The 25,556-nt window shown below is 41.1% G+C and overlaps 1 protein-coding gene across 12 annotated transcripts in view; it reads left to right on the top strand.

Annotated features, from left to right (window-relative positions):
* Positions 1-25,556, top strand: part of CTNND2 (catenin delta 2) — an 879,093-nt gene that overhangs the window by 772,589 nt on the left and 80,948 nt on the right. For 11 of the 12 annotated variants that reach the window (XM_087443138.1, XM_087443127.1, XM_087443130.1 and 8 more), the window contains 2 exons: positions 11,350-11,424; positions 12,645-12,795. In XM_087443138.1, the coding sequence (XP_087299264.1) occupies positions 11,350-11,424; positions 12,645-12,795 (226 nt within the window). The remainder of the gene's footprint in view (positions 1-11,349; positions 11,425-12,644; positions 12,796-25,556) is intronic. The other variant, XM_087443133.1, reaches the window with a different exon arrangement.

Below are 25,556 nucleotides of genomic sequence, written 5' to 3'. Positions count from 1 at the left end.
TGTAAGAAGGGAGGGTAGATACCCTGATGGCAAAGAGAAAAGATAGAAGAGTTAGGAAAAGTAAATACTGGGATGCAAGAAAGAAAAACTGTCAGAGGCCATTCAACATTTTAGCTGTTTCCTATATTTTAATAACTGGTGATCATAATACTGACCCTCTGTCATCAAGAAAAGGTTAAACTATTACTAATAATTTTAGAAGACAGAAAACATTTTAGAAAGATTTCTATCCTAATGGCTAAAGTAGAATTTTGACTGTCAGGATATCAACCTTACTTATAAGAAGCACTAGCCTTCCTAATAACCCAAGACAAATGAAATAATCCTCAGTCAGGGCAGGGGGCCACTAAGGAATATTTGTGTGTAGCTATAAATATAAATACTTATATAAGAGTTTTCTTATCAAAATACAAATACACAAGCAAGCATAAAAGTCAATCACATTATTATCATCTATTGTATAATTTATTAATTTACCATATTAAATGGTAAGGGACTATGTGGGAAAGGAACATAGCCAATCCATAAGGATGATTTGAGAAGATCATTTTTAAGCCAAACACTGATAAATTGTTATAATTTTTGAGAGATTGAGAATTACTTGTACAAAAAAACGAACAGAGAAATCCTTACTTAAAAAAAAAAAAACTGATTTGGGGCCGGCCCGGTGGCATAGTGGTTAAGTTCACATGCACTCTTCAACGGCCCAGGGTTTGCAGGTTCAGATCCCAGGAGTGGACCTACGCACTGCTCATCAAGCCATGCTGTGGTGGCATCCCACATACAAAATAGAGGAAGATGAGCATGAATGTTAGCTCAGGGCTAGTCTTCCTCAGCAAAAAGAGGAAGATTGGCAACAGAGCTCAGGTGCCAATCTTCCTCGCACACACACACACAGAAACTGATTTGAGAAAAACTCTTGAATAATTAAAAGATTGACTTAGGATACACAACAGCATCAAGTTTCGTCTGGATGTGTTACCATCTGAAATCTAGAGTTCTAAGAATGTGTTTTTATAGCAACTGTTGAAATTTAGTAGCATTTGTTTTTTAGTGTCCTTAACTTTTTATGACCCAAACAAAAGCAAAAATGTGGAAGTAAAACACCAGAATTTTGCATGGAGACAGCTTTTTATAGACATCATCATCTGAAATCATAACTTCTCTTTATGAGAAGATCGTGCACACTCTTTTTCTGTGACAAATTGACTAGCAAGAGATCTCATAATGGTCCCAAACACTTATTAAACTTTAAAACACTCATTACTTGGTTTATGAGCATCAAAAAACATAATGGTATTATGGCAGAAGCAAAGTGATAAATATTTTTCATAGCCAACATGGGCTTCAATTACCTTTTTCTCATTTAAGTACAGTGATTTTGTTTGTCACAAAATATTAAAACAATTGTATATAGTAGGTTGACGATTTCCAAAATGTGAGGGAATGCTCTTTCAACTCCCATTTATGGGTTATTTCTATTGTAATTGAACTTTGTGAGACCCCAGAGTTTGAACTATAGAAATATTATCTGTACTTGCTATTAAGCTAAACATTTTAGATATCTTTGTATAGTCAATTTTCCTCCTTAAATGTGACAATTCTTAAAGAGTCTGTTATTTGGCCATTTATTTTTAAGATAAGATAGAATAAAGAGATAGTTGGACATTAATCTGTTAATATTTAATAAGGTAACATGATAGCAACATAGATGTAGTGAAGAAAGAAACGGAATCTCTGGCCATGTGGCCCAAATGAATAAAAAATAAGAGAACTGAGAAATTTGAGACTTGTCCCTAGAGACAGGGACAACAGCTCTGAGAAGGGCACTGAATTTAGTGTAGCTTAACAGTTAGTGTATCGTGTAAAAGTGCACCAGGGCAGATTAATGGAGTGCAACAAATAAAAGTAAAATCGTTATTTGACATCTAAGACAAAAGGAATTGTCTTTGCCCTAGTTAATGGTGTGATGTAAAGCATAAGGTTTAAATGCAAAGAAACAGAGTTTTGAAAGATTATGATGAAAATGGGGCATGAAGCATGATGCCTAATGGGTTAGAAATTGGCCCAGCATAAACACAGAGGTTATCTGAGGACTCTGCCCAATCAGCAGGCTCCTAGAGACATGCATTCAGTTGGACATGATGACTAGCTTGAGGCAGGACAAGGATAGGCTCAACCTAAGGAGAAGGAGATGGAGAGGAGCAGGGTCCTAACCAAGTCACGGACCCTAATCACACATGACTTATTGACTTCTTCTAAGACCCCAGTGAGTAGTACTGATAGCAAGGGCTACACCTGTGTTGTAAATGCCATAAGTGTCCAAATCGACTGTGGAGTAAACCCGTTTTTTGATAGTTCGGCATTACTTTCATCATTGTCATTGAGTGATCTGGTTTCCAAAGCCCTAAGTTACAGAACTCCATTATGAAGCTGTAGAAACAGCTAAACCTGAGGGACTTCCACTTCGAGCCAAGATGGAGTGACAAGGTCCCAAAGGATTTACCTTCCTTTAAGGAACAACAACAATAAAGAGAGAAATATCTGAAACAGTGGTTTTTAAGACACTAAGCACTAGTCAGTGAAGGACACTGATCTCTGAGAGATAGGAAACAAAAAGGTAAGCCCCATGATTGCCCCAGCTCACTGTGGCACAAGGATTGGGAACCCAGGAGGAGCTTGGCAGACTCTCTGAGCTAAGAAGATGGAGCTGGGAATCTGGGGAGGCCAAGGCAACTAGAGTTCATAGGCCAGAGTACCAAAAAGGGGAAAGCCACACATACAGAGAACCCTAGAGATCTGCAGAGAGTCCCCCTGGGAATATTCAGCAGAGAACTATCAGTGCACGCATATGAGAGAAATACCCAAGGCTGAGGAAAGAATCTCCTGAAATTACTAGAGAAAACGAAACTTGGCACTCACAGAAGTGTGGATATAGTGTGCATTCCCAAGTGCCAGACAGGAAAACTGCATGGGCCCTTGGGAAGAGTACTTAGGAGGGTCTTGCCTCAGTACTGAGGCATAATTAGCCCTGGACTAAATATGATCTAGTCTTTCCTATCAGATCTTAAAAGTAAGACCCAAAAGGATCAATAGTTACCAAGTAAATTCACTACATCCTTGAACAAAGCTTAAAAATATCTATACGAACAGAAAAATATCCAGCACCCAACAAATTAAAATTAAGAATGTCTGACATCCGACTGAAAATAAACCTAAAAGCAAATACACGGGAAAATACAATTCATAATGTGGAGAAAAAATCAATCATTAAAAACCAACAGATGTTAAAGTCAGCAGACGCACAGTTATTCTGTCTTCCATGTGTTCAAAAAGTTAAGTAGAAACATGGGAAATACATACAAGACCCAAATAAAATTTCTGGTGTTGAAAATACAACGTCTGAAATGAAAAATGTATGGGATGGGATTAAAGGCAGATTAAACATTACAGAAGAGATTAATGAACTTTAAGGCAGTAATGGAAACTATACAGAATGAAACACAGAGAATAAAGAAAAGAAAGTACAGATTATCAGTGAGCCTCAAGTGGCCTGATTTATGTGTACTTAGAGTCCCTGAAGGAGAGGAGAGAAAACAAAAAGAAAGAGAATATAAACAATATTTGAAGAAATAATGGTTTAAAATTCTTTAAATTTAATGAAAACCATAAACTCACAGATCCTAGCAGCTCAAGAAACCCCAAGTACCAGAAAAATGAAGAAACTATACCAAGGTGCATCATAATCAAATTGCTCAAAATCAGTAATAAAGAGAAAATCTTAAAAGCAACCAGAGGAACAAAGATAAGGATGACAGCTCATTTCTCACCAGCGGCACAGCCAGTGAGAAGACAGTGAGGCAAGATCTTGAAACATTGAGAGAAACAACTGAATCTGCTGGGCCCAGTTGTGTACAAAGTTGGTTTTGCTTGGTGTCTAGCAGGGCCGACCTGTCCGTGAAGGAAACTCCCAGGACACCAATTATACTTAAAGCAGTTGTAAAACTATCTGTAGAAGAAACTTTTCGGAGCCCAGTTTAAGACACGGGCTAACCTGAGAACTGGCATGGTTAATTACCTGAGCAGTGAGGTCAAAGAGGAATTCTAACATAAAAACTTCAGTTTAACTGTGCCAGCATGATCAGAAGTATGGTGGCCCAGGACATGACCCTGAGTATTCTGTTCTTCTAGTCCTGAGGACAAGCAAGTATTCTTAAGCCCTGCATCAAAAGTTCTAGCATCCCACACAGGGACCACAGAATTAAAGGATGAGTTTGGCTTTAGGAAAAACTAGCAAAGGAGCTGTGATCACTTTAAACCCTAACAGCACTTTTGTGGAAGTGGTTAGAACTTGCTGGCCCTATCAAAAATTGCAGTGGCTTTGATCGTTTTTGCAGAGTTCCATTCAATGGCAAAGACTGTTCTTAATAAGCACTTGATGCTAGAAATCAATCTGACATTTTCTTTCATCAACTAAACATTTTTTAATCTCCAATTGTGAGCCATAAATTGGAAGACAATGACATAAAGAGATGAACATAACTTGGTACCTTCCCTCAGGTACCTTCCAGTATAATAAACATGTAAACAAAAAGTTCAAAAACCAATATAGATGCTATGATAGGAGTATATACACAAGGGTGTATGTATACACAAGGCACAAGGACATCCAAGGGATCGTTTTTACAAGGAAGAGGCCAGGGATTAGGAAGCACATTTCCGGCATTACTAGTTAAAACCTTAGGGCTAGGAGTCAATGATGAGAGTTCATTTTAATACACTAACATATCTCATTATTTAGAGGAACGCTAGCTGCTATAGCAGAGACCCCCAAATGTGCATGGGCTCAACAAGATAGAGGTTATTTTCTCCTGATGTAACAGGTAAGGGCAGGTGTGTGAGGAGGGAAGCCCTCCTCCATGAATTAATTCACCCAGGCTGTCAGCTGTTCTGCCATCCTCAACATGTGACTTCCCAGGCTACTCTTGTGGTCACCATCCACCAGCAGGAAGCAGAAAAGGAACACAAATCCTCAACCAGAAATATTCTCTTATGAAAGTCAAGATCACACATATGTGTCCCTTTTACACAATCTGGGCTCAGCTCCCAGCCTCAGTAGATAAATGCTTCCATAAACTCATACACCACCAACAATGGATAATAATTTGTGAGCATGAGGTAATCTAAATCTAGTTTCAAGAAAATAAAATTTTCTATTCTAAGGGGACAAAGATTTGCTAATATATTCAATTTATGTTACAAATAAAATGCTTAATATCTTAGTAAAAAGTAATGGCACTTGAGTTTGCTTACTACCCAAGGCTTCAACAAAACCTGTCTTATACTTGCACGACTGAAAGGGCTCATATCAACATGGACCCTCCAGACTCTTCCCTAAAGACTAATTTCAGATTCCCACCCCCCATCACCAAAAGGAAGAAATTGCTTAATGTGCCCAAAGTGGAATATTTTCTGGCTCCAAAAGAAAAATAGGAGGTCTGGTCCCCTCTCCCCATGAAGCATCATGTTTAAAAAATTAAAAAAGGGGGTATATATTAAAGGAGAAGTTTTCTGACTTGGTGTCTAATAAGTGAGAACAAAAACAACTGAATTACTTTCATTTCTTATATTGAATAAAGGATCACTGAATGTGCTATGCCTGCTCTTCTTGATCACCATCCTCATTGTCTAGAGGGCAGAGGGGTCAACAGTTTCATTTTGAACCTTCATTCTTGTCAGTCTCCCTTCTCAGTGGGACGTTTACCAGCCCCGTCACTGGGGAACACGCAGGAGCCTCAGAAGACGACCTATCACAGCCCTCATCTCAGACCATGCATGCCTGTGATCTAACAGGGTCATATGTGGTTCCCCAGAAAGCAATTCTAAATGCTAATCGCTTACAGTGATGACATCTCTAATATTGGATAACATTCACAATAAAAAAAATCTGTGTTCAGAGAGGTTCATTTTTAAAGGCATGTTTGGTCATTGAAAATTACTGATCCTTGAGCTAGCCTGAGAGCTGGGGGACAGGTGTACTTGTTACCACTTATTTAGTGCATGCATCCTCTATGTCACTTTTACTTGAGCTTTGACCTTTTTTATTTGTTCTTACCACAAAAGTGTAGATGCTTTTTCCCCCAGGAAATTCTCTGGCTTGGACATTAAAATTTTCGGCATTGCATGAACAGATGCAGTAAAATTCCATCTTTGCACTACCTGACTCACATTTCAAAAATACAAACAGGAAAACACTTTAAACGTGCAATAGCTGCGCTTACCTTAACTAAATTTTTATTTACTAAATTGATGTATTGCTTTACTAACATAAGGGAATTCTTCACTAGTCCTCTTGATTAGAGATACCACTTTTCAAAATAGATTTTGAAAACAAAAATATATAATCCTATAACATAGCTCTGAATTTAAAGAGCTGACACCTAAATCCTATGTCTGTTGCAAAGGAACCCCAGCATTTGAAGGGCCTTGTGCTGACACTGTCCGGTTCTTTATAAATCATCGGGCAGTCATCAACCAGTTTTCTGTGACTGGATGAACTTGGTAATTCAGATAATAATCCATGCTAGACAAAATAATGGAGGCATGCAGCGAAAGCCACACAGTTCCTGAATATTTTAAACATTTTTTTAAAAGTAAACCACCAGTTAAAATAAGACTGAATAAGTAGGCTTTTTTTTTTTTTTGTGGTAATTTCTGCCCTCTTATCATGAGAATGAGATACCATCGTAAATAACATGGCATTGTAAATGAATTCCAAAACCAGTTTCAGCATCTTGTGCAATCTGTACTAAATTCATTGCAATGTATCACTCATTTTACAGCTGTAGGATTTGCGTACATTGTGGTCCCGTGACACTATAAGATGCTAAAATGCTCCTGAAAGATGAAATTATATTTGGAAGAGTTTGGTTTGAAAATGTAACTTTTCTTTACCATATCAAACAAAGAGTAGGGCAATGGCTAATTTGATAAAAGAAGTCAGTGGGAAAACAATCAAGTAACAAAACCATTTAATCACAGACTATCCTTCTAAAGCAACAGAACTTTTAAAGTCTAGAGATATTAATCAACAAATTCAGAATTTTAGCACTACAATGGGTTCAGCCTCATAATAGAATATTTAGTACTTAAAAGAGACCGTTCTGATTATTTAACAAATTATTAGCATTTCAAGAGAGAAAAGCTAGTTAAATTACAGTATTAATCTCCTTTTAGGAACATAAATCATCCTTAATGGAATCACCTTAGTTTAAGAAGGGGAGAAATTTTGGAAAAATTATAGCCATCAATCCTATTTATGCTGGACTGGGGTCTTTAAAAGTTAAGTCCCTGGGAATCCACACTGGAAGATGAGGTACAGCTGTAATGAGGTAGCCTGGGTCGAAAGAGTTAAAAAGTTATTGCCTTCACTATATTACCAAACCCTCAATACAGACAGTGAAAAACATTATTGGACACAAACTCGTGTGCAAGTAACTTTGTTTTGTGTAATTCAATTTAGTTTCATTCTGAGCCCTCATTTTGCCTGACGCAAAAGAGGAAAAAAAGAAAAAAAATTGCACCTAAACATCTCTAGGTAACCTCAATCAAATTCAAGTATTTCCCAGTCCCTTCAGGCTTAAAATTTGACCACATTTATGTTTGTCAGGCTTCATCCTCTCCCGCCCCCTGCAGTTGATGCTAAACCTGGGGGTCTTACAGGCATGTCCCTGCAGGGGTGGGGACAGGGTGTCCATTTCCTCAGTCTGGTGTCATTTTTGTCCTATGCTGCCTCTTGCCCAGGACGAACCTCCTCGTCCTGCTGGGTTCTCAGCTGGGACCTGGTGATTGGTAATTGGACTGTCTCTGGTCTAAGGTGCTCTCCTGGCCCACACCTGCCTCTCCTCACTGTTGATCTCCCCTGAGATGCAGCCACATCCCCTCCTTAACCCAGACAGGCATCATCCACACCTGCCATTTTGATGTGTCCCCCGCCTTCTGGTCAAGTAACCCCTCTACAGCCCTGGGTCCTTAGCCTTTCCTCCTCAGCTAACTTACACAGCCCACTCACTCAAGACCACAGAAATGCTCAGGGGCTACCCCATGCCACGCTAGAACCCTCTCCCAACCAGAAAGCCATGTTGCCATTTCTACTGTGTGGCCCCTGCTCCATGATGGCGCAGGAGACTTCCCTGAGTCTTACATAGACTCTGCTAAGGTCCATGAAGGGCAGCAGAGCTTCTGTCAACTCTCCATTCTGCCGTCTTCAAGGGGGATTTTATCATCAGCATCTCACACAGAGGTGGACTTGTCCAGGGGCACTTCAGGTGGCAGCCCCCTATGATGCTTTCACACCTCCTGCTTCCTCTCCAGCCTGGATCCTTTCTGTCTCCAGCTCCAAGGCTCTGTGTTGACTCCGAGAAGGCAAATTTTTCTCTGCCCATTCTCATCCCCTGTCAAGTATATCCCATCTTTCACTTGCATCTGCACCCTCTAGCGTTAAACACTAAAGGTTTGCTGCTTTGTGCTCTGTCCGCAGCCAAATAATGGTGGAGCCTCTCCCCAGGAAGAGCCATGGGTCAGAAGGAGGAGAAGGAACAGCATTCACTATTTCGAATTGTCCCAAATAGCAGCCATCCTTTCCTGACACAAACAAGGCTATTCTCTTTGAGATTTCAGTTAGACACGACTTCTTGCTAACTTCTTGCTAATCAGGTCTGCTAAACCTGGAAAGGTTGTTCTCAGGACTAGATTGGAATGTCCAGTAGCTCCTTTGACAGTACTCAAGGGTCTTTAACTCAGGAGTTCAGAGGAGTGCCAGATGGGTTATTGGAAGCCTAAAATAACAACATGAAGTATGAGGCCAAGGTTAATTGATGAATTTGCAAGGGATTGTATCCACTATGAGTGCAGATGTGTATAACTTATACTGTCTTTCGAAGAGATGGAAGAGAATGGTGGTCGGGCACACCAACTCTGGGGCATGCTGCCTGGGTTCAAGACCTGGTCAAGCATCTGCAGGCTGTGTGACCTTGCTGTGCCTGTCTTTTCTCATCCGTAAAATGCGAGTAACAATAATATCTACCACATAGGGTTGAGATGAGGACTAAATGAGTTAATACTTGTAAAAAAAAAATTAGAACAGTGCCTGGCATTTGGTTTAAGCGTTAGGTTTGTTTTAACTGAGATTGTTTTGAGGGCTCATAACTCTCCTGAGGTCCCCATTGGAAAAGCACGTCACCAGGAACAGTTTGGGTCACGTCTCTGTGCTGTTTTCTCCTGGACCTGATCCTCCTCCAGCTCCTCCTCCTCCTCTTTGTCATCCTCCCGCTTTCCTGCTCCTCTTCTTTGTCTTCCTTGTCCTCATTTTGAATCATCAAGCATCCTCTCTTCAGCTCATGGCCCATTCGTCTTAAAGGCATCCTGATCCATGCCTTTTGTCCCTTCCCTCTCTGGTGCATGGTGCTCTCATTCTGTCTGCAAAAGTCAAGTTCCATCCAAAGATTTCCTCAACCACGATGAGTTATGGTACACTTTTCTCTCTTGTTCCTCTGTTTTTATGCCAGTGATACAGCTACGTTTGTTTTGATTACAAAACTCTTGGCAACCCATACACCTTGCTAACCACCACAGAAGCTGCTCTGCTCTCCAGCGCAACTCACTTCTCTTTTGGAAAAACTCTGTATGAGCCTCATGTTCCTGTGTTGAATGCACCTGGGAAACATTCCTGATTTTCCAAATAACTTTGTATCATGCCTTCCTCCTTTCAACTTCTGTCTTTTACTCCTTCTTGTTGGGTTACACATAGCTTTCACACGTGGGTTACGTGTAACTACTCAAAGACTGGTCAATTGGTCGGCTGCTACTTAAAAAACATCACTATCACGTATCTTTGCATGTCCATAAAACTTGTGAAACTTGCAACATCTCTTGAGTGAAATGTAAATTATTTATTCTAAGTTGTCATATGCTAAGCTAATACTGGGAATTTTCCATACACACACACACCTAAAAGTTTCAAAATAAAAGTTATTTTCTACACATCAATAATATAAGATCAAATCTGTTGTCTGGTTATCTTAGGGAGAGCATCTCTCTGTTTGCCATATTCTCCTACCAAAAATGTGTATCTATAACTCATACATATTTTTGGCCATACATAGCCTTTTTTTTTTTTACTCTCAAATCAGTTCCCAGCAAAGCTGAAGGTCTCTCATTATTTTTCAAACACCAAATCATATTTTCATCTAACATGGGAGGGATATAATAGCTGGAATCCTAAGAAAGAAAAACAAAGTCATATCCTTCCCTTCTTGGCTCATTTCAGGTAGGGCCAGATTCTCCTCTGTCAATGTTTGGGAGGATGGAGGGGTGGGCAAGGCAGTGTCTGGGAAACTGAGCAGAGAGGATTAGGGGAAAGAGAATGAAATGATGATACTGTCAGCATCACAAAGAGAATATTTGAAGTAACAGGACTGTAAGTCAGGGGCACAGGTGACCTCTGTGGGCAGGTTATTCAACATCTTTGTGTCTAGGTTTCCTCATCTATAAAATAAGAATACTAATGCTGACCTCAGGACCTTGGGGAATTAGAAGAGATCACTAATGTACAAACCTGGAATGAGGTGGTACTGGGAAAAGAGGTCATCTTTAGGGCCCATGCTTCAGCCTGCCCAAGTTTCCAAGAACATTTCCTACAGTCTCTCACAAGATCCAGAATACCTCCCCAGTGTTAAAATTTCTTGTTGATATTCGTCTTACAATTTGTAAACCTTGACCCCACACTCTGGTTTCCATTCTTTTCCATTTTCTAGCTTCCCTCCTTAGTTTTAGGGAAGAACCCAACAATGAATGGGCTGCATAAGCTCAGGTTTCCAGTCTTTTCTGGGCACTGGAGACCAGAAGATTCACAAGTAGTAGAGGAGGTAGATGAAAATCATGTCTCAGCATGACAAATTGCAAATGAAATGTCCAATGGACATAAAGGAGGTTTTGTATCGTTTTCAAGAAGCACCTCCCTCCCTGGGAAGGGGTATGACATCCACACATCTAGATTCCAATGAGCAGCTTCCAAACCTCAATGTATCTCCATGTCTAAGACTCCCTGACCATCCATTTCTTTGCTCCCTGAGGGCAGGGCTGTGAAATAGTTCATCACAATCAAGGGATGCTCTAGTGAGTTCTGTCTGCTTCCCCACCCCCTCAGGCTCCCTGGAGCTGGAGGCACAGAGTGAAGGCAGGAGGAAAGCCAACAGTATGAGTTGATGGTGATAAGAAACTATGTGAATGTGACTTCTAACATAGGACAGGATGAAGTTGTGTGTTTTCTTAATCTCGTATTTCATGCAGGGCTGGGCTGAGGATGTGGCAGGCATGGCATATGCCCTACGTTCACTGCCAGAGGGGGCTCCCTGCCTGCCACAGGTGAGAGCCAGCTCTGGGGTGCCTGCCCCAATGGGGAAGGGGGGGTGGAGGGGCCCGGCGGGGAAGGGATGGGGATTTTGCTCCACCTTTGGTGGTCCCCAGGAGGACTCTACCACAAGAATCCAAAACTTTGTGTCATGAATGTCATTTTGTTACATAGTAAACGAAATTGTAACAGATTAAACCCTTACATTGGTTGATTTTTATAATGCATACTCTTTGGAACACCGTACAAGAATATAAAGTATATATGCAAATGTCTGAAAAATCTGGGCCTACCTGCATTCTGTTGAATCTGAATGCTTTATCATTCTGATATTGCAAGTACATTTTGATAGTAAGCATTAGGTGTGTTTCATTAAGACCAACAACCGTCAACCCAAAACAAATTGTATTAGTTACCTTATAAATTATGGCCCTAGAGCCAGCCCTGGTGGTTTAGTGGCTAAGATCAGGCGCTCTCACTGCTGTGGCCCGGGTTTGTTTCCGGGCTGTGGAACCACACCACCCGTCTGTCAGTTGTCATACTGTGGTGGCGGCTCACACAGAGAATTAAAACTAACAACTAGGATACACAACTAGGCACTGAAGGTTTAAAAAAAAAATTATGGCCCTAGGTGTAATACATTTTGACCTTAATGTTTTTTAAAAAAATTGTTTTTACAATTTTACTGTGGATTTTCAATGTCATATTTACCTCTCCTCACCCCTACCTTTTTCTAACTCACTTAATCTCTATTATTCAGCAGACAATTTACTAACAGTTTATTAGGTAACTCATTGCTATGCCCCACCTCCAAATTCAAATCTCTTTTAAAAAAATCACCCACACTCAACCTTTTATCATTTTCTAATTTTTTCCAGGGTTCTTTTATTATTCCTCGTGGTGTCAATAGCCAGCCCTTCCTGTCCCACGCCTCTATATCTTACAGCATCTGGTTTACACATCATGCAAATGGCTTTCCAACTGAACGACTAAAAACGCTGGCACCAGAGAAATGAAATCCAGTTGATTGAAACCTTTATCATATGCTGAAGGCAAAAAATAAAGTTAAAACATTAAATACTTGTCTAACATATTCAACCCACGCTACAGCTAGGTCTTGATAATTCAACCTTTCTGGCTCCTGTAGACAGCAGTCTGAAAACCCACACGTGCTGTTTGCTTGTAGGGTTTTCTGCCTCTGCTTCTAACGTCTTTGCCGTCCCTCTTTCTGCAGTGGTCAGTATATATCCGAGCTGCTGTCCGAAAAGAAAAAGGCCTGCCCATCCTCGTGGAGCTGCTCCGAATAGACAACGACCGTGTGGTGTGCGCGGTGGCCACGGCGCTCCGGAACATGGCCTTGGACGTCAGAAATAAGGAGCTCATTGGTACGTTCTCTCTGATTCACAGCCTCTCAGTTTTTAAACGAAAATATTTCCTGGCATGGTGTGTGTGGTTGAATCCATATGCAGAGCAAATGCCCGTGCATGTATCAGAGGCCTCGTTTTTCCAGCCCTCCTTCTAGTGTAAATCCAATGCGCTGATTTATCTTTTAGAATTTAGAGGAAAATGCGATGTTTGTTGACATTTCTAATCCTTGCAAATTAAAAATGACCACAATGCTCATCACTGGATACCATCGTCCTGATCCGCTAAATCCCTGTCAGACTGTTTGCTTTCCACTTGATGAATTGGAATTCTCATGGGATTCACGCCTCTCTGTTTTAAAATTTAAAATTTGTTTTGGATTAGACTATTCTGGCTCTTTAATCCTGTCTTTTAAAGAATAATTTCCCTTTAATTTGGTATTCAAGAAATTAGGAGGGTGTTCTGTTAATGAAGCATTAAAGAGGTCATACATTCGTTTATTTATTCAACAAATATTTATTTATGACCTATCTTGTCCCAGGCCTGTTCTAGATATAATCTAGAGATTATACCAATGAGCAAAACAGACTGGAAGCCTTGCCCTTGTGGAGTTTACATTCGGGAGAGGGGAGATGGACAATCAACAAAGGACACACATGAATCTCATGATGTGTCAGAAACGTTCTGCAGGGAAAGTGGAGCTGAGTAAAGGAGAGTGTAATTAGTGAGGTCGCAGTTTTTTTTAATTGAGGCAAAATTCACATAATATAAAATTAACCATTTTAAAGCATACCATTTCAGTGGGCATTTAGCATTTTTATGATGTTGTAATACAACCACCACCTATAATCAAGTTCCGAAACATTTTCATCACCCTAAGGAAAACCCTGCACCCATTAAGTAGTCACCCCCTGTTTCCCCCTCCTCCCAGCCTCTTGCAGCCATCAATATGTGTTTTGTTTCTATGGATTTTTCTATTTAGGAAATTTCATATAAATGGAATCATATCATATGTGAGCTTTTGTGTCTTTGTGTCTGGCTTCTTTCACTTGGCATAGGGAGTTGTAATTTTAAATGTAGGAGGTCAAGGTCAAGATAGGAGTTATTGGGAACATTTGAGCAAAGACTTGAAGGAGGTGAGAGTGGGCCACATAGATATTTGGGGGGAAGAACGTCTAAGCTGAAGGAGCAGCCCCTCAGACGGCCCCCTGGACAGGGAGCTGGAAGCGAACCAGTGGGTTCGAGGCCTTCAAAGGGCCTCCTGTGCCTGGCACAGAGTGAGTGCTGGGAGCCCAGGTGGAGGAGCCCTCCTGGTTTCTCCCTCTCTGGGTGGGAAGATGCCCAGGCCAAGGCTGATGGATGCCTGGAGAACGGATGAACCATAGGGACCTGCCCGGGGAGAAGCACAAGCCACCCACAGACCATTGTCCTACTGGGTCGGTATCTGAGATGAAAGTGATGACTGACTCCAGGAGGGTTGTTGGTCAGTCATTGCAGCATGAAGCCTGTCAAGCCTGACTGTAGGTAACAGGTGTCAGTGGAGGTCAAGCGGCAGGAAGCCGGACTGCCCACTCTGGCAAAGGTTCATGTTATGTAGCCCCTGGGGAAAGGGGAGAAAGGAGGCAAGAGTGGGCAACGGGGCAAGATTCCATTCCTGGGGCAGCTGGAATACCAGGTGTGAGTCCAAATTTCATACATAAATTTTCATAGATACATGGGTCTGTTCCTGCTATCCACATTCCTGAGCGTGACGTACTAAGCTGTTTGTGATCTGGGAACCAGCCACTCTTCCTCCTGCCATTCACAAAACCCATCATATCCTCCAATAAAAACCAAAGGTTTTGGTCTCCAGCCGTGTATTTATTCACAGGAAACCAGCAAAGCTGTATCCAATAAATGCAGTTATTTGTTATACTCACAATACGTTATAAGGCATGAAATAACTCACAATTTGATATTTATACTTAGTTTGAATTTAATTTAAATGTTGTTTGTGGATTTCATGTATTTAAACTAGACCATTAGCTAAAAGGTCAAGACACCTTCTCCATATCTGATTTCCTTTTCCTTCTGCAGTTGTTTCAGACAAGATAGAGCTTCCAATAAAATCCTGTTGCTCTTCTAGAAAATGCAGGAAAAATCAATAGATAATCAGTCTGCTGCCTGGATACTAATTACTAGGTACAGTGTGTTTGTGTGTTTTACTTCTTTTGGTGGATTAAAATATAACAAAATAGGGAACTATTGATTGGTTTTCTAGCTTCTAGGCATCTCTTCTTTCTCGGAAGCCCGTTATCTAGTACTTTGAGGCAGAGACATTTGGAGCTCCGTCCTGCCCATGTTAAATTAAGCCTTTACTAGCAAATGTCACCAGACAGGAAAGGGAGCCAATTGTTTAAAAGTAGAAGTGAAAATATCTAAGTCATGGGCTTTATGGAGTTAATAACTTTTTTCTTGAATGAGAAAAGCAGAATTTAACAAAAAACCCATACCATTCTGTTCTATCTAGGAGAAAAGAAACATGGCCTTTGCTAACCCTTTTACTTTAAATATTGTATCAAAGTAGTGATTTTTACAGGAAAAGGCTATATAGAACTTTATATATTGAAAAGAAAGCTGCAATGACCTTGAACCAAGAATGAAAAAAAATTAAACTTGGACTTCTCCTTTCTATCAACTCTCACTCAAAGCTTCGGTGACCTCATATGGTTTCATGGTGTTAAAGATCATATATATGTTGACAACTCCCAAATATATATGTCTGGTATGGAGCTCAGATCTCTGTGTCCAACTCTCTGTCCAACATCTCTGCTGGATGTCTAACAGGCATGTCAAATATACCATGTCCAGACCTGAGTCCCTTGTCTTCTCCCCCAAATCCAGTCCTTCCCCACAACAGCAAATGGCAGTTTGTCCTTGCAGTGGTCCAGAGCAGGCACTTGCAGTCTTGACTCCTCAGCCCTCATTCCAGTTCATCAACAAATCTGGTCTTCCTTCTGAATTTTCCCTGAATCTGACAGTTCTCATCTTCATTGCTTTTTCTCCCAAACTCCCGTCATCTCTCACCTGGGTTATTACCAGGGCTACCTACCTGGTCTCCCTGCTTCTACCCTCATCCCTACAGTCTACTTTCAATGCAGAAGCCAGAGAGATCCTGTTGAAACCTTAGTCAGAGGATGTCATTTCTCCACTCGAAACCCTCTGACAGCTCCTTATCTCTCTCAGTGTAAAATGAAGTCTGTGCAGGGCTGACATGGCTCCATACGATCTAGCTATCTGTTCCCTCTCCAGCCTCACCTTCTCCTCTCTCACCGTCACTAACTTTGCTGTAGCCACTGGTTAACTGTGGTTCTTTTATCACATGAGCCACAATCCTACCTCAGGGCCTTTGAACCTGCTGCTCCCTCTGCCTGAAATCTTCTTCCTCCAGGTGTCCATGCTCCTCAAACCTCACCCCTCTCAGGTCTTTACTCAGTGTTAATTTCCCAATAGAACCCTTTCTGGCCACCAATCTTAAAATTCTACCTCCTTCGCTGCTTTATTTTCTCCACAGCACAGGCCACCTTCTCATATACAACATTGTACTTATTTATCTTATTTCTTGTCCATCTCCACCACTGGAAAGTAAGCCCATGAAGGGCAGGAGTTTCTCTCTTTGTTCACTGACAGTGCCCCTGTACCTAGAACAGCACCTGGTCCATAGTAGAGACTTCAGAAATATTTGCCGAATGAATGACTGAACTAAATTTTTATCTTGTCTTAAAATGAACTCCAAATTAGCTAAACATTATGTAAGCAAATTAAATAAAATATTATCATCAGAAAGCCAGCTCATTTTCCTCCTAAAATTTATTGCAGGTATGCAGACACTCAGAATTTCAGAAGGAATCCAGTTTTTTTTCCATCGTTGGTTCTGGGATTTCAGTTTAAATTACATCTCTTCTTAGATCATTCTTTTAGTTAGGGGTAGGGGAGGAGCAGCTACCACACTCTGGTTAAGGAATGGTTCATCTTCCTTGGGCTCCATTATCGAGAAAACTCCCAATAGGCTGTTGAACAACAATCACCTTGCCCCATCAGCTGTAATGAGGATCGTGTAGTGGCACTAAAAGGAGTGTCACATACTCTGCCTCTCCTGTGTCTTTCATTTCAATTTCCATGGCTCTGTATATGTCTCTGCCATTGGGCAATAAGTCTGCTATAGATCTTTGTGTTCTTCTGAATGACGTGGTACAGTCGTCCGGGTTGATGAACATCTATACATTTCTTCTCAACCTTCCAAAAATGTTACTTAGCCTTCAGAGTAAAGTGTTATTTCATCATTTAGAAAGGTTTTTTTTTTTGTTTTAAAAAAAGAGAGTGTTAATAAATAGCTTCAGAGCCAACAGTATTTTATTGAGCAAACAATATTGTATTGTATTGCTTTCACAAATTAGCAAAATGCCATCCATTTCAGCAAGTCGACAGTTCCTGATGAAGGTGGCAGATATTTATTTTAGCCAAATCTCTACTCTCTTTGTCAGCAAATAAACAAACAAAATTCCAACAAAATAAAAAACTTAAAGCACACATAAACACTAAACAAGAGAGAGATCTACCACTTGGCAAACATTAGTTGTTAACTCATTGCTACCCATCCATGGAAAATAATCCTAAAGAGAGTAATTTCATCACACGTGCTATTTTTTTTTTTTTTTTTTTTTTTTTTTTTTGCTGCATTTGCAGACAGCATAGAAAATGAAAAGACTATATCAAAACAGTCACTAAGTATGACATGGGCACTGCGAGTAAGTTTCCCAACGTGCAGGATTCTCTGTTCTGGGAATGCCTTGGGGTCTCATTGGAAGCCCTGCTCTTGTTCATCTCATACTGCCTCTTATCTCTCGCTGCTCTTTTTCATGAATTCTTCAGCCATACCAGTTTACGTACCATCATTCCCACTTACAAACCTTCACCCAAGCTGTTTTGAAGGCTACTCCTTGAACTGAGAGTGGAGGTGGGTAGCACCTACTTGATAAGAAGTCTTTTAATTTATCTTAGATTTCCATTCTGCAATTTTATTCCTGTATTGTCTTTTACTTTTTTGTGTGTACGCGTTGCATCTTCCCCCAATGAGATGATTAGCCCAGATCAGGTAAAATATTTATTTTTATGTCCTATAATGCATAGCTCTTTGCTATGCCCATAACAGGCACTCAGTACATATTTGCTGAACTAATTAACTGATGGATATTTATGCTGAAGAACAGATCTAGAGGAGGTTTGGGGAATCCCAAATAGAGAGAGGAAGACATCGAGGTGATGTCTCTTTCAGCCTCTTCCCACAGCATCCAGGGAATAGAGGAAAGACAGACAGCTTAGATGCTCCCTCAAATCCAGGACTCTAGTCAACTCATTCTGCTGCCACTTTGGAAGAGGTTTGAGGTTGGGTAGGAGATAGTGACGCTTTCTGTGTGTGCTTCGATCATTTCCAAAGTTGGCAGAGCCGCTGCACCCCTGCGGGTAGTATTGGCAGAGCTAACAGAGCACCCTCCCTTCGCTTCCCTGGGTGATGGCTGCTTGCCACACTTTTTTGCAGGCGAGCCAGGTCTAGGATGCTGGAAGCATCTTCCTGGCTCCCCTGTGCTGCTCCCTGGACTGAAGAGAAGGACCTTCCACTGCTTTGTGAACCTGGCCCATCCAGTTCACCTCGGTCCTTTTGCCTCATCCTCTCTGCTTTGCATGACCCTTTCCCTGCACACTATTCTCATCTGGGTGGTTGGGTCACCACACTTGAAATGATCTGTAAGTATCTTTGGCTGATGCCCCCGCATGTTCATATTATATGATCCATTCTTTGCACTCTGCTGACCTTCCTTTCACCTTGTCAACTAGCTGTGCTGCTTCTATCCAGGGAACACTCTTTCAATCTGTTCCACCCTCAAAGGGAGCATCAGACTGCCTCCGACTCTCTCGGGGTCAGGAAGGAGCCATTTTCTAGGGGAGTCTGCTGGCTCCCAAATACAGCTATCCCCCAGGAGAGATGGAAGAGAAAGGAGCCCCAGACCTCCAGGTGTACCTAGCACTGCACATCTCATACTTTCCACACTATAGTGAAATCATGAACAAAATAAGGGTAGTTTCTTACCTGGGAGTTCATTATGATTTAAGCAGTAAATCCAGTGCTATTTCCCTCCCTGCACGGGGTTTTCAGGCCATCCTTTGATTCATTCTGGGGGTGGGAGGAGGGTATTCCCTTCTTAGCTTTCTTTTCTTGCTACAATCTGTTTTAAATATTCAGATAAAAGATTTTGTCTGTTTATAATGACTGTTTCTAGACAATGGTTTGCTGGTTATATTTAAAGGACAACATAAAAATGTTCTATCTTGAAGTGACAATAAAGACTGAATAAAGTACTGTTGCTGATAGAATGACAGTCACCACACACCACCCCCCCGCCCCGGCCCCCACGACAGGAAAAATGTATTTTTCTTTGGAGAATGGAAGGAAAAAATCTTCGTTATATCCATACTGTCCTGAAGGAGTCTTTGTAAACATTTGCTTTTTATGTAGTGATCTTGGAGCTGAATTTTTGAGATGTGTATCCTTGGAATTCTAGACATGGCAATAATGATCTTCATCCAAACTTTTGGTCCGTTTTTGCCCAATTCTCTAATCATGAGAGCATGTTCTCTGGGGAATAAAGAGATACGTGAAGGTGTGTCTCCATCTCCATGAAGAGGCATTCCAAACGCTACTCAGAAGGTCATTCCTCCAAGTTTCTCTAAATTCTTTGGCCTAGGATTGAAACACATCCTGGTCACCATCCTCTCTGTCCTTAGGATAGTGCTCTGCACCCACATAGTGGAGCTCAAGTGTCTCCTAGTAAACTGGAGAACAGAGGGCTCCAAAACTGTATGGCACACCCATCAGTTAAAATATACACGTGTGTGTGTGTCATTATTTTCTCATCTCATGCCAATGGCTTGCATGTGGCAGGACCCTCTGGGATATGGGCACCCCATTATGGAGAGCAGACCCCTCACAGGTCATTCATCACAGAGCACTGTGGGCATCTTCTTGACCTATTTTCTTGACCCTGGGGAATCAATCCCACCTGCACCCGTGGACAGACTGAGGCTCTGGAAACCTCAGTGCAACCTAGGGAAGCAATGTGTTCTTTTTGTTCTTTGGAATGTGTGAGCTTCACTTTATTAAGCGAGTTTAAGGATGTTTTAGAGACACACTTTCTCTGCTTTTCAAAATATGTTTGTTCAGACCATGGCAGATGTTGTTTTAATTAAAACGCATGCAATTTCAATTAGTATTTTAAAAAGAAGCCTGATTTCCCAGACAAGGTGGTTTATTGGAGGAGCACTCTTTGCTGGCTCACTTTAACGATTTGATTTCACAAGGCAAATTCCAGGTAGCAGGAAAGCTCTGTGCTTTGGCCACAACTCTGTATCTTCAGATGAGGTGCCCTGTGCTAGAGCGCTCATCTCCCAAATTCCAGAGCCTAATCTCATGAATGCTGCCTCCCTTTCCAGCAGAGCCATAGGTTCTTTGTTAATTAACTTTGGACACCTGTTGGGGAATTTTGGCAGCTGGATCTGGCAGATAAGAATTCTTTGGAAGAGGAGTTGTAAATAAATGGAAGAACCAATAATTATTTTATTAAACAAGATGTAATGATTCTCGCCTTGGAAATACTCCATGTGGGGAAAAGGCAAAACTGAGAAATTTCCAGTTGATTCAAATTCAGGACCTCTGCTTAAACACTTCAAAGAAAAGGAAAAAAAAAAAAAAAACCCACCTAATTTTATTTTGATTGGCTAGGTATTCATTTTATGCCTGGCCAAAGAATTTCAGGAGAAAAGCTTTAGAGAAGAAAATGCATGCGAAATGAAATAGCTCTTCTCAAATACCTCAAATCTTGAGAAGCTAAAAATAGAAAAGAGGATTTTAGCAGGATAATGGTTTTAAATTGTGTTCCTTCTACATGTTGACTGCCATATTTTCCCCTTGCCCCCAAAAAGGTTTTAATCATGTTGAAAGAATTTTTTTTATTTATTTTTACTCTCTAATACTAAAAATAATGGATTAGAAAATAGTTTAAAAGTTTAAAGATGAATCCCCTTGTAGCCATCTGGGCTTCTGTTTGATTGTATTGTTATGCTGGATCTTGAGGAATTGCAGAGCAGGCAAGGACAGCCATAATTGGGGGTTCTGCTAAAATAAAGAATGTAGGCTGGCGCCATAAATCAGATGGACCAGTGGTTCTGCTCTTGAGAGTGCCTAAGGCAGTAAGAGAAGAAGGTGCACACTGTAGCGAGGTGAGGCAGCCCTCCCAGGAAGAAGGACACACAAGTCCCAGGCAAGAGGCCAGGGACCGGGGAGGCAGGTAGAAGACTGGAGCTGCAGCCCCACTGGCATCTGGGCAGCCTGAGGCCGGGACCTGGGGTGCTGGTCTGTGAAATGGCATAAGCAGCAAGAGCCGATTTTGCTCCTTGAGAGGAAGCAAGCTACTTCTTGAGATGCCAGACTGGGCTCAAAGGGATATTTGGTAAGAGGAGAGGAGAGATGAAGTATCAGGCAATGCTCAACAACTCTTCATCGAAATGTCCTGAAAGTTCCTTCAAGAAACTTAGTTGAAATTCAAAGATTTCTTCTCTCATAACCAAGAAGTTTCATGAAAATTTACTATCGGAAAAGCCTGTTTTTTAAAATTTAAAATGGAATTTCCCTATTCAGTTTTGTGTATTTTAATGTCTTTGAACAATGTCAGGTATAATGAATGTCTTTGGAGTGGAATGATAAAAGACAAGTGGCTTGTTTCCTAAGTCACATAATATCCTTTGGATCCCAAATTTTATCGTCCTTATAATTTAATATAGGCAACAGAACTTGAGACAGTACAAACTAGGCTGATGCAAGCATATATAATGTGCAATGTGTTGCTTTTAATTAGGAGTTACTAATATTCCAGCATCAACATGAGAGGGCATTCAATGTGAAAGACAGATCAAAAGATAAAACATTCCCACGGTCTTCACCTTGAGATTTGAACAGTTTAATTACTCATCAGAAAGGAGTGTGATAGCCATGGAATGAAAGTGGTGATGTTAAAATTTTTAATTGAATATTAACTGCACAGACTAATACTGTCTAGCGTCTGCCTAGCGCTATTCAGGTCCCTTGTAAGAGTGACCTTGTTACTCTTAAAATGTTAGAATCCAGGGTGTGTGTGAGAGATGACCAGCAGGCTTCTCCCATCTGCAGATAGTTATGGAGGGCCACTGTGTGCTGGAACCACCGGGGATAATGAGTGAACACGGCCTCAACTCGTGCCTGTAGACTGGAATTCCCCACACAGTGCGCCATGTATGGGTCACAAGTGTGCTGAAATTTTGACACCCTCAGCCCTCAGGAAGGTCTGGGGAGCACCTGAGTCTGCCCAAGCCCCTGGATCTATAGCCCCCAACAGGGCGCAGCTCTTAACTCCAGACACCTTACAGGTCTTACTATTTGTGCTGTGTGCCATGCCAAGGAAGCAATTTAGGCCTGCCCAAGACAGGCCTCCCACCTGCATGCCCCAGTAGGAGACATCTTCACTCAGTCACTCTATCTGGAACTCAAAACGTTGAACATTCAAGTCATCATCTCATTTACTCCTCAAATACTAACCCAAACCTTAGCTTTTTACTTGCCTCCACTTTTCCAGTGATAGAAATGGTTAGAAATTTTGGTTGTTTTTTTTTTCTTCCTTTTTTTTTTTATCCTTATACAGTACATCCATCGTGATGTCTTGTTGATACTTCTTCAGGAAGTCTCTTGAATTCTTTTTGCTTTTCGTGTGCATCTCACCTTTCAATTTCAGCCTATAGTATGGCAAGTCCAGTGCACACCTGTGGCTTCCTACCTGGGTCACTTTGCCCCCTCACCCTTCTAAAATCCTGCCACCACATCACTGTTGCCACCCTGGCCTTTGTAAAGTACTCCAGTTAAGGATAGTCAGTGTTTCTGTGATGTAAATGACACAAAATGAACTCTGCTGCCTGATTTTTTTTTCAATAAAAGTTTTTATTAAGGCCCGCAAGAGTGTCCATGCTTCCTAGTATGGGCATGAACCTCTTCTAATCTTGCTGGAACCTTCCAGCAGCATTTGACATTTTCATATAGCTTGGTATCTGAGATAAAATTTTCCTAGTTTTCGTGCTTCTTTTTTGTTTTTTCTTTTGTCTTTTTCTCCTCCACTCTACCTCAAGCCTCTTTCAATCTTCTGTAAAGCCCATCATACAAATTCTTTATTTCTGATATTTTATATTTCAGTTCTAGAAGTTCCATTTGGCTCTTTCTTATAGTCTCCATTTCTCTGCTGAATTTGTCCTTTTGTTTTTCATGCGTGTTGTCCATTTTCCCACTAGTTTAACGTATGTATCACAGATAAAGTCCTTGTCTGCTTATTCTAACATCTGGGTTTATTAGTGGATTTGCCTATTTGACCATCTTATCTCTTAATTTTTGGCAACATTGTCTGCTTCTGTGCATCTCTTGTGATTTGTTACTTATGCCAGACATAGTGTGTTAAAATATTAGAATAGACTGAAGTAGATAATGCATGCTTCCAAAAAAGGAACACCCCATTTCTTCTATCAGGTTGCTAAAGTAGGAGGCTGAGTTAATCTAGTATGTATTTTAACTCTATCTGGGCTTTAGTTAAATTCAGCTTAGTTGCAGCTTTAGTTAAATTCAGTTTCTACCACTGAGTTCAAATGTTTCAACAGCATGATCAGTATTTAATCTACGGTTGAGCTTGGAAGCTGATCACCTACAGAGTCCAGAGATTTCTCTATGCATTAGAGCCCAGTCATCAGTTTTCGGAATCAGAAGAGCTCTCTCTTTCTCTCTCCCTCCCTCCCTCTCCCTCTCTCCTTCCCTCTCTCTCTCCTGTGAAGCTCAGCTGCCAACCATTTGGATCATTGCACTGCCTACATTTCTCAGATAGTTTTACTCTCACTGTCTCTGTCCAACCTCAGTACTTATTGTGCCTAAGTTCACAGCCTTGCTTCCCGTTGGGCGCTCTCCCTACTGTCCCTGCTCTTACTGTTCTTGTTCCAACCCCATCGCTTCAGCTCTTCTCTTTCCCACTCTAGGTGCTGTTTCACCTTCTTTCCTATCCACTCCTCCCCATCTTCCAAGACACGTTCAGGTTCCGCCCCTTCCCCAAAGCTTCCCTGAGAACTCTGTGTTTAAGTTTTTGCCTTATTTGAACTCTTTCATGTTTATCTCTTCACCCCCCAAATTTATCATATAAGGAACGCTGTGTACAAGGCTCGTATTAGTGCATAACACTTCAGAGGTAGTAGTGTCATCTCCTAGGCCAAGCTGATAGTTCTCTAGGAACAAGAAAAACATCTTCTCTGTTTTCTCTTTTTACGCTTCTTTTGAAAGTCCTGACAATGCCTAGCATTGTGTGAATGTGATGACAGCCACAGGGAGGTGTTGCATCGTTCTACCAGAACATGAGCTCCATGGGAGCAGGAATAGTATCTTCCTTGTTTGCTGCTAGAACCCCCAGAACAGTGCCGTCCAGCATCTGGTAGATACTTATTAAGTTTTATTTGAATGCGTAATAGATTGAAATCATAGTATTGTGGTTTCTTACACCAAATTCCCATTGTCATATGTAGATTTTCCTAATTATTCAAAATTGGTTTGCAGTTATAAACTACACCACAGCATCTTTGACAGTCAAGACCTGCCTATCTTCACTCACCTTCCTCACCTCAAACACACCACCACTGTGCCCCTCAAAATAGAGCAGCATGCCTTATTTTTATATTGCAAACTAAAGCAGATGAAAAGCACTGTTTTAGAACATGATTTATTATCTCGTTTGTACATTGGAATCACCAGAGCCCATCCCCAGAGACGCTCAGGGATTAGCACTTATTTTGAGGCTCCCTGGGGGATTGTAATATATAGTCAAGATTGAGAACGACTGCTTTAGGGTTCTCTAAGACCCATCATAAATAAAAACAGCCTGCTAATCTGGAAAACTGTCTTCTTCCAATTTTGAAATATTTTATAATGACAGTCTAAACCTAAGTATTTTTCTCTAAAACATTCTATTTCTTTGATTGGAACAGTCGCAAAAATTTTCTCCAGAAATTATTCTGATCCGAAGTTCCTCCTTACGTTATTGTATGTAACGGATAATGGTTTTGAAGTAGCCAGTTTCAGTTAACATTGCCACTATCGGTATTGATATCTAGAGTAAAAACAAAGCATAAATTGTCGCAAACATATATATATAGTAGGAATATCAAGTGGATACTAGTCCCTTATTTTAATATAATCCTTCATAACGCACACTTAGATAAACATATCGTGAGCCTCTTCAGTTTGGCGAAGGAGTCTAACTTTACCTTTCCATCTAATAAAGCCCCTTATGTTTAAAGACGAATTTAATCAAGAGGATGAATGTAAAAAGCTTGTTGAAAACATCAAATGCGAGTGTAAGACTGACAGTAGAGTTCAGTGCTGAGAAGGCTACAGGGAGTGTCTCAGTTCTTCTGATGGGGACAGGGTTTCCCCGACACCATCCTTCCCCACTCAGGGTGTCTGAGTTCCCCACCACTTGGGAAGCAAGTGTCTCTCCTCTGTAGTACCACCTCCCCTTGGCTCCAGTCTTCATGAGTCTTCGTATCCTGAAATTCTGCTCCTTCAAGCAGCATCCAGATGTTCCCTCTCCTACATAGGCCCATGGCTTCTTTGAGGTTGTGTCTCTGCCTAGATGTG

The sequence above is a fragment of the Ceratotherium simum genome, chromosome 18, assembly GCF_057802395.1.
Source record: "Ceratotherium simum simum isolate JZ-2026a chromosome 18, ASM5780239v1, whole genome shotgun sequence".
Taxonomy (NCBI): Eukaryota; Metazoa; Chordata; class Mammalia; order Perissodactyla; family Rhinocerotidae; genus Ceratotherium; species Ceratotherium simum.
Note: the sequence above shows the minus strand (reverse complement) of the source record. Positions and strands in the feature narration are given on the sequence as shown.